Source organism: Eurytemora carolleeae, unplaced genomic scaffold (assembly GCF_000591075.1).
Source record: "Eurytemora carolleeae unplaced genomic scaffold, Eaff_2.0 scaffold333, whole genome shotgun sequence".
In the NCBI taxonomy this organism is placed as follows: Eukaryota; Metazoa; Arthropoda; class Copepoda; order Calanoida; family Temoridae; genus Eurytemora; species Eurytemora carolleeae.
The window spans coordinates 121,772-131,204 of record NW_019396309.1 but is presented as its reverse complement, the minus strand read 5'-3'; the positions used below and the strand labels follow the sequence as shown (position 1 = coordinate 131,204).

The 9,433-nt window shown below is 34.7% G+C and overlaps 1 protein-coding gene across 3 annotated transcripts in view; it reads right to left on the bottom strand.

Annotated features, from left to right (window-relative positions):
* Positions 1-961: 961 nt before the first annotated feature.
* The window catches only part of LOC111700666 (methionine synthase), a 30,917-nt gene continuing 22,445 nt past the window's right edge, over positions 962-9,433 (bottom strand). For all 3 annotated transcript variants that reach the window (XM_023471659.1, XM_023471657.1, XM_023471658.1), the window contains exons 30-43: positions 9,174-9,241; positions 8,909-9,019; positions 8,321-8,485; positions 7,928-7,992; positions 7,676-7,765; positions 5,931-5,982; positions 5,421-5,489; positions 4,612-5,020; positions 4,150-4,243; positions 3,715-3,789; positions 3,534-3,656; positions 2,767-2,813; positions 2,000-2,113; positions 962-1,193 (exon numbers count right to left, since the gene is read on the bottom strand). In XM_023471659.1, the coding sequence (XP_023327427.1) occupies positions 1,012-1,193; positions 2,000-2,113; positions 2,767-2,813; positions 3,534-3,656; positions 3,715-3,789; positions 4,150-4,243; positions 4,612-5,020; positions 5,421-5,489; positions 5,931-5,982; positions 7,676-7,765; positions 7,928-7,992; positions 8,321-8,485; positions 8,909-9,019; positions 9,174-9,241 (1,664 nt within the window). In that variant the 3' untranslated portion in view covers positions 962-1,011. The remainder of the gene's footprint in view (positions 1,194-1,999; positions 2,114-2,766; positions 2,814-3,533; positions 3,657-3,714; positions 3,790-4,149; positions 4,244-4,611; positions 5,021-5,420; positions 5,490-5,930; positions 5,983-7,675; positions 7,766-7,927; positions 7,993-8,320; positions 8,486-8,908; positions 9,020-9,173; positions 9,242-9,433) is intronic.

The following is a 9,433-nucleotide window of genomic DNA, read 5'->3' as shown; positions in this document are numbered from 1 at the left end:
TAAATCACCTTTATTTTAATTAAATAAGTCAAAAAGTATAAAAGCACTGAAAAATAAAACAATTTTACTGGATGAAAAAAATGACCCATTCAAATAAAATTGGCTTAATTCTTATACTGAATAAACGCATTTAAATACAATGTTTATACAATGTACAATGTACATAGTCGCACAAAAAATTATTGAACCTCGTTAAAGCATTTTACGGATGTTTTGAACAACATAAACAGTAACTCTTACTTAACTGCTGTCTTGTATTTATGATACAGGGTGTCCAAATAAACATGGGAGTGTCGAATTCGAAACAAATTATAAACTGTAAATGTTTAGCTTTGATATATTTATAAAAGAACTGTTTGTCAGACTAACCATACAAAGCACGAAATTTCGCATGAATACGAAAAATTGAAATTTTTGTACAGCATTGTGCATGAAAACGAAATTAAGTAATATGTGTTGCATGCCATATATAGTGCATAAATATGAAATATTTTAATATTTGGATAGTATGGTGTGAATTAGTTTCAGTAAACAAACAACTTCCAACTAATCTTGCTCGAAATGACTTTTTATGCACGAAATTCCGCATCATTTTCGTATCAATACGAAACCAGTTTTGCACGAAATAGCGTAATTCATTCGAAATAAATAACAAATTTTCCACGAAATTTCGCATGAATACGAAATTTAAGTCCGAATTTGTTCATGATATTCGCATGAATTTTTGCATGTAATTTTGCAATGCCTATGAATAGGAAAAATTGAAAACTCTACGGATTACAGTTTCTCAGTACTTAGGTATCACCATATCACCAATCACCATTTTATATCAAAAAACCGTTAAAAATACCATATGAAAATCCTCGCTAAATTCTTATATATGTAGGGACATCCTGTATCTTGAATCTTTTACAAACTATGAAATTTGTTCACCGAAATTTAACATGGTTTCAACAAGTGGTCGTTTAATAGAGTTTATTAGCTATCTTTGGGGTCGTTTAATGGAGGTTATTAGTTATTTTCGGGGTCGTATGCTAAGTTGACCCCCAGCCACTTTTCTGTTTCAGCGATGGTCTGACCCTTTCGTTGAGCATAGTTTTCTATCTGATCCTTCTCAAGTTTTCCAACCGAGAAGTAGGTAGAGCTCGGGTGTGCGAAGTATAAACCAGATACAGAGGCGGCTGGATTCATGGCTAATAAAAATACAGAGTAAAAATCATTTTAAAGAAAAATGTGTAATATGTTTATAATAGAGCTTTTCGCTCATTTTCATATATTTAGATGTATGTATATATACTTATATGTTAGCTATTGCTAGCCTAACGGCTTAACCGAATTGGATGTAATTTTTTAAGGAAACCAATGGTTACCTTGGGGGTAACATAGGAAAAAAAAATGATTTTTTTTCAAAAATCGAATAATTAGATTTTTTAAAATTCCACGGGCACTTCATGAAACATCAAAATTTTCTTTTGCACTATTCGGAGACCAGATTTAATGAAAAGCAGGAAGAAGTTGAACTAAGTATACATCGCGGAACCAATTCTCTTGAGCAACGATTCAAGTAGAAGAAAAGCGATTCCACTTCGTCTACTTCGTCCCAGGAAAATGACAGTTCAGATCGTCTTTGATCTTCTTAATATATTGCAGCATTGATTTGTCCTTTTTATACAAGTATGACTCTTAACACAATAATCACTATTTACCCTAATCCTGGCTTCCAAAATGAAGTATACTTAATTATTACTTTAATATTATCGGAGCTAATTGTACCCAATATTTTAAGTTGACAAATGAATGCAACAATTTACTGTGTAAGTCAAAAAGGTACAATTTTGCACCAGGCGCTGCTAATTACAATTTTTTTACTCACCCTGTATATAAAGATCAACGACGACCTTTAAATTGGTATGTTTCATGGGATACCCTGTACTTAAATATCTTCTCGTCATACATTAAATTTGGTCCCAGAAATATGCAAGTTTCCTTAACTTCCTACCTAAGCTCTCCGAAAGTTGTATTCCTGTTTTCTCCTCTATATCTAAGAGTCTCCACATTGTCGTCTTCTCTGTATGGTCTGGCTGGGAAGGGTAGCCTGGAGCAGGACGGATACCTGCCTTGCATCAAATCAAATCAAATCAAATCAAATCAAATCAAATCAAATCAAATCAAATCAAATCAAATCAAATCAAATCAAATCAAATCATTTCTTTATCAAATCATTATCAAATCAAATCAAATCATGAATTTTAGAGAACAGCTTGAGGCCCCATTAAAGGGACTGTATGCGAAATTTCAAGTGATCTTCCATTTAGAAAAATTGCATGTTCGATACACAACGATACCCTAAAACCTTTAGCGGGAAATTAATGCCAAGAAGCCGCGCGAGTGTACACTCGCACTGAGAGTACAGTGTACACATGCATGGAAAGTTCCGATTTTACAAGAACTTTTCAATACGAGTAGGAATAATTCATATTCGATAATAACGTAATAACTAATAACTGAAATAATAAATATGCTAATAATGAGTTTAAATGATCAATGCATAACTTTGCATATTCTTTATATTAGAAATATCTAAACAAATTTAAACTACACCATTAAAATATGTATGTGTATCTTTGTGTGTTTAAAAATCTGTATGATAATATCAATTTTGATCTGTTTGACCCAATAATTTGATCTGTGCCCACTCACTAATGGTAAAATTTACAATTAAATTTCATGAATACGAAATCTTTATTCATAAATATTAACAATTACCTTGATAATTAATCTTATGGAGATCGTCAGCCCGAAGCTCTTCGGACCTTGAATAGAATTTATATCAATCAAATGAAGACGCCATTTATATTTAAGCTTTGATTTTTTAATTTCAAGTTTACACGAGTAAACAAAGGGAAGCTTGACAGTTTTTCTTTATTCCCATGTGTGTATCCATGCTGATTTAAAGCTTGCTAGAAACGAATAATTGAAATCGAAAGTAGTCTTCTTTGAACGACGACGACTGTGGTCAAATATTTTTTTCAAGCGATTGATGGAAAATGGAAAAATAATGTTATAACTAAGGACCTGTCCATGTTCGTTGTCCAATCTGTAATTTAATACAATTATATATATTATATATTATATGAATTTATGTACATACTACACACCTTAGAAACTTTTGCCATATGAATTTGGATGTGTTTTACCTGTTATATCCCCAGAGCTGTGTTTTACCTATTATATCCCCAGAGCTGTGTTTTACCTGTTATATCCCCAGAGCTGTGTTCTACCTGTTATATCCCCAGAGCTGTGTTCTACCTGTTATATCTCCAGAGCTGTGTTCTACCTGTTATATCCCCAGAGCTGTGTTCTACCTGTTATATCCCCAGAACTGTGCTTTACCTGTTATATCCCCAGAGCTGTGTTTTACCTGTTATATCCCCAGAGCTGTGTTTTACCTGTTATATCCCCAGAGCTGTGTTTTACCTGTTATATCCCCAGAGCTGTGTTTTACCTGTTATATCCCCAGAGCTGTGTTTTACCTGTTATATCCCCAGAGCTGTGTTCTGACCATCTCATGAAGCTTCTCTGCGAAAGCTTCAGCTAGTCGGTCAGCCAAGCTCTTCAGCATTATTACACTGTAATCATCGTGCTCAGCTTCAAACCTTAAAAGGAAAACAAATATTTGGCCATTTTAGATTTTTTTTAAACGATGAAAATTACTTTTTACAGAGCTCATCTGTCCCGAATCCTGCGCTAACTGCGAACGCTCCAATGTAATCCTGCAGTCCAGATTCTCTAAAAATAGAATTTGAAGTTAGAAAAATTAAAATGTTCCATATAAAGGGACTGTTTCAGCGTGTAATTTCAAATGACCCTCCATGCATAGATATTGATGTGGAAGATATTGTCGTTTTCCTAGCGTTTAAATTGTTCTGCACTAAAAATGCCCACATTTCCCTTTATAGAGAAAACACAATTGAAACGGTGTGTTTCTCTCAACATTTTAAACATTAATTTACAACTTAAACAAAAAATGTCAAGCTTTTAAGGGTACCGTTGTGAATCGAGCATAACCTTATTTGCGTTGAAAGTACGCTCACAGTCCCTTTAAGCTTTAATGAAAATTCATTGATATTTGAAGAAAAAACATGTTACTTTGGAGCAATATAATCTGATATGCAGGCAAATGAATCGTTCAGCTCCTTCTCTGTTTGCTGGCGTAGTCCGTAAAATCTTGCCACCTCGGTCTCTAAAAATGGACATCGTTTGAGGGACGTTTTCAAACTTTTTGTTCGGCTCCCCAACAATCTGAGATGTTATCCTGAGTTTAAAACTTTAGAATTGCGAATGTCGAGATCTTTTCATTTTATTAATTCCAAGATTTCAAACTCAATCAATCGAGTTGGGTTTGGAGAAACTGCAGAATCAGAGAAGCCGGGAAATTTGAAATGTTGCGCGCCCTTTAATGAGTCCACTCTAATTGGTCGGGAACTAAAAGTATTTAGCTCTCTTCAATAATTTTATGATTGATAGAATTGCTTTTATTAGTTTAAACAACAAATTTTCTCCCACCTAAGATATTGACCCAAAGTGGCGTTTGTTAATGTCCATGAGTACCTGTATCCTCGGAACCGTACACTATGATGTCATCTACTGTACTTGAAGCGGGATAGAAACCAACAATTCCACGTGCTTCCAGCAGATTTTCCTTTACAATAGTTTTCAGCATGTTTTCAGCGTCAGTAAATAGCTTCCTAGCTTCCTCACCAACAGTTTTGTCGTCAAATATTTTAGGATATCTTGAGTTAGGATATTTTCCGCGTAATTGCCAAGTATCAAAAAAAGGTTTCCAGTCAATATACTCGACTAGAGATCCCAGGTCGTAGTTGAGAAAGGTCTGGGTTCCCAGGAATGTTGGTTTGATAATACTGGAACAGTTCCAATCTATTTTGGTCCTAAGCTGACGAGCCTTTTCCAGAGATACATATTTTTTCTCTCTCAGGTTCTCATAGTGGTCTTCTCGAACCTGCAGATAAAATGTTATTTTTACAAAGAATTCTCATTTTATCTCGAAAAAAATTTCTTGAAATTCTTATTTTCATGAATGTTTAAAAATTTTTGTTCATGATTTTATAGACATAACCTTCTATCATTTCAAGTTTGTGTTTATCACAGTCGTCGTTGTCGTCTATATCAATACAATGCCGAAAACTTTCGATTTTAATTTTTGTATCTACCAAGCATTGAAGCAGCATGAATACACATACACATGTATAATCATAACCAAAGAGAAACTATCAATTAACAGATTCTCTTTGTTTTCTTGTCAAGTTTGAAAAAAGCTTATAGTAAAACAAATCTTGAACAGAAAAGTCGTCTTCTTTGTATTGATATAAACAACCGAATAATAAATATAATAGGCTGACCTCTTCATATTCCTCCTTTATATCTTCCAGATATTCTGCTTTCATCTTCTCGTCAAGTAAAGAGGAACACTAGAAAAATATTAAATTATTTTTATTAGTAATATTAATTTTTAAATAATGAAAAATTGCCAAAATAAATTATGATGTTAGGTACTTTCTCAAAGGCATTTACCCAAGAGTATTTTCCCAAGTGGCAAATTTCCAAATGTGTAATTTCACAAGCGGCAACTTCCCAACTCCGAAGTCTGTCCTAGACTATAGGCACTCGGCCCCTAGCATGTTCTAGCCGCGGCGCTCGGCCCACATTGCAGCATGTGGCACCTCAGAAAACTTAACCTATTCTTTGGGAAGTTGCCGCTTGGGACATTGCACATTTGGAAAGTTACCAGTTGGGAAATTGTCTCTTGGGAAGTTGCAGTTAGGAACACACGTAAATATTATGTACTTTTTTATGCAATATAATTAATTTTATCGTAATGATTGTATCTACTTTTTATTTATTATTCTTACCACTACAACACTTCTTGAAGCATCCAAGACATGAATAACGGGCTCTGTGTACCTAAAGAAAATGGAATTAAAACAAAGTAAAAACTGATTTTTCAATAATTGTACAACCACAGCATTATTATTAAGTATTAAGACAGATAATTTCTGAGTTGAATAGAGTACTTCAGAGACAGACGCATCCAATGCGATTATTGAGACCCATGAATCTACTCCAAACATTGTCCAACATCACTTCATACCTACATAGCCCGTTAAAATCATATTTGGGAAATGAAATCAAAGTTTTTAAGAAAGTTGAAAGATTGGAATGGAAACGCGCAGGCGCACGGAAAAAAAAAATGCAGTCCTGAATTTCTTATAAAGTGTGATTTTTATGCGTGTTTGCGGAGTTTGCGCAGCGCAGAAACACATGATTTGGCTAAATAATATCATATTTGTGAAATAAAATCAAACCTGTGCATTTGAAACGCAGAAACGTTCTCTTTTGAGAATTGAATATTTGTATTTGTTTTATTGAAATTTTGGAAGGCGCACAGGCGCACGGAAAAAATGACTATATAACCCCAATTTTGATTTTGGGGCTATTTACATCTATAGACATAGCCCAGACTCTACAATAGGTTGACACACGAATGGGGTCAAAAAAATTTTGTTTGGTGTACATAGTTTCTATGGGTGATGTGGCTCAATATGAACATTTTGTGAAAATTATAGGTTGATTGGAACATGCATCAGGTGGAAGTCGTAGATTTTGTTAAGGAAAGGGGGGGACAATTAGACACTTTGAGACACTAACACTTAATAGAGGCTGCATTTGGTTCTAAATAATGCGATAAAAGGCTCCTATTGTGGCCCTCTAAACAAATCTCAAAGAAAATTTGGGATCGGAGGTCCATCAAAAATCAAGATTTTGCAGGCTTTTGCAGGCAGGGTGAACCAAAGTTTTGTTTCACCTTTTTTTCTGAATTTGAACATGCACATTGCACAGAGTCTCAAATGGTTACAGCGATATTTGGAGCACCACCGACCCCCACAAAAAAAAAATTGGGCCCTTATCCTAGTAGGATCAGCTGCACGTAAAATTGATTTTTTCCGCTACGAGGAGATTTTAAAATTCATCTATTAGTTTAAACATAATAGTTGATTTCAGTTCTTGACAAAAAAATCATATCAGGCAATAAGTACTTAGTTATAGACTTTTGTAATTTCAGTTTTAAATGAGACGTATTTTTTTTAAAATTAGTTTTCTGTGCTCAAAAACCACCAACAGCACATACAGGGGTTGGCCCTGATAATGAGGTGTTTCAGTAAAGCCGTTCAAAGCTAGGAGTTAAATAGCTTATAGGTCAAACAGGTAGCAGTTCATTACTAAGTGGTCAATCAGGTAGATAGTTGATAGGAAGGCAGTCAATCAGGTAGACAGTTCATAGATAGGGGTCAATCAGGTAGAAAGTTAACATCTAAGGGGTCAATTAGGTAAACAGTTCATAGATAGGGGTCAATCAGGTAGAAAGTTAATATCTAAGGGGTCAATTAGGTAGATAGTTCATAGATAGGGGTCAATCAGGTAGAAAGTTAATATCTAAGGGGTCAATTAGGTAGATAGTTCATAGATAGGGGTCAATCAGGTAGAAAGTTAATATGTAAGGGGTCAATTAGGTAGATAGTTCATAGCTAATGTATTTCATTGAGTGAAATGTCGTCTTCTTAAGGTTTTTTAATGCGTTTGTTTAATCAGTGTTCACCTTGGATCAATTTTAACTGCTGTATGTTGTTTTGAAGTTGTTGCTCCGCCAATAAGTAGAGGAATTTTCAGTTTTAATCTCTCCATCTCCCTGCAGGACCAAATTTAATGAATTTTAGGGGGTAGCTGAACTGCCTAAATTTGAGTCACCAATTCAAATCCTTCCTGAATCTTGAACTTTAAATAGGTGGTTCAAATTTTAACCATCAGTTAGTTGTTCAGCGACAAAGCTCAAATTCATTAAATTTGGTCCCTGGCTACATGAATCATCTCATCCAAGCTAGGAGTTATCAGACCAGACAAACCAAGGATATCAGCCTAAAAACAAGGGTGTATCACAGCTAGCATATAGAGATGAGCGCGTTCGGGATTTTTTCAGTTTGTTCGTTCATCGTTCCTTAATGAACCATTTCGTTTGTTTAATTTTCAGTTGTTCAGTATACATTTGATTCAGAGACGATTTTACGGAATTTCGTCCGCTTTCTTGCATTCAAGGTTTCTTGTAGGTCAAAACTGACTTTTTTTTCTGTGCTTATCCGCATTCAATTGAGAAACCAAAAAAGAAAGCTTCAAATCGTCATCTATTTAAAGTCGTTCTTACTCTAAACTATAGTCTCATTCTTTGCGTCTAACCCTACAGATTTACCTTTTCTCTGAGTACAGCTTCAAGTATTCTGTCAGCTGGAACCATTACTCCCAGGTCAATAACCCTGTAGTTATTACAGCCTAGAACCACGCCAACAATATTCTTCCCAATATCATGAACATCACCCTTTACTGTTGCCAGGACTACAGTTCCTGCCCATCTATCCTAGATTACAAGATGGATGTCAAATCTAAGCTTATCTAAAGTTTTAATTTCAGTTTTGATTTGACTGTATTCCTAGCATAAGAAGCCCGTTTTCATTTTGTAATCTTGAGAAATTTTTTTAGAATTGGTTAATACTCCCCCCCCCCTTCCTCTTTCAACAGTTCCGTTTCCATTCGGAATTCTGTTGCGGGATTGCGTTAATTATGCTGATATGCGAGAAATTATGCGAAATTGCGTCGAATTAATACACCTGCAATTTCGCGTACGTTACAAAAAAAGCTGTTGCTATAATATATAACTATCTTTAGCCTTCTACGGGAAAATTACAGTTGGATGTATTGCACATTCTATGCGGTATGATAGGATAGGAAACCCGATCAAACAGAAGTTCTATTTAGAAAAAAAAACTACAAAATTTCTTACAGATTCTTGAACTTGTTCTCCTGAAAGTTTAAACTGTGCTTCTCTCTCCTCCTCCATGAATGGAATAAGGTGAGCTACGGCCTTCTTCATCACCCTAGCTGACTTTATCACCTAGAATACAAGTTTAGGGCGTTAAAATAAATAACTTTAAATTGGTTAAACAAATTATCATCTGAAAAGTTCATAAAAATTTAATATTTTCCTTTCAACAGTGTTTTAATTGCCCATGTAGAAATAAAGATTTTTCTCCAAGTTTAATTTAAACCTGAGGAAGAAACATTTTTCCAGCTCCGAACAGATCTCCAACAACAGACATACCTTTCATCAATGGTCCTACAAAAAAATACGAGTTATCTATATATAAATTTGGCTTGTCTGTCTGTTTGTTTGTTTGTTTGTTTGTCTGTCTGTCTGTTTGTTTCCAATAAACGTCAAAACGGCTGAACCGATCGGGCCCAAATTTTTTGTGGGACATCTAGGGACCCCAGGGAAGGTTTATGAATGATCAAAATTTCAAATATTTGT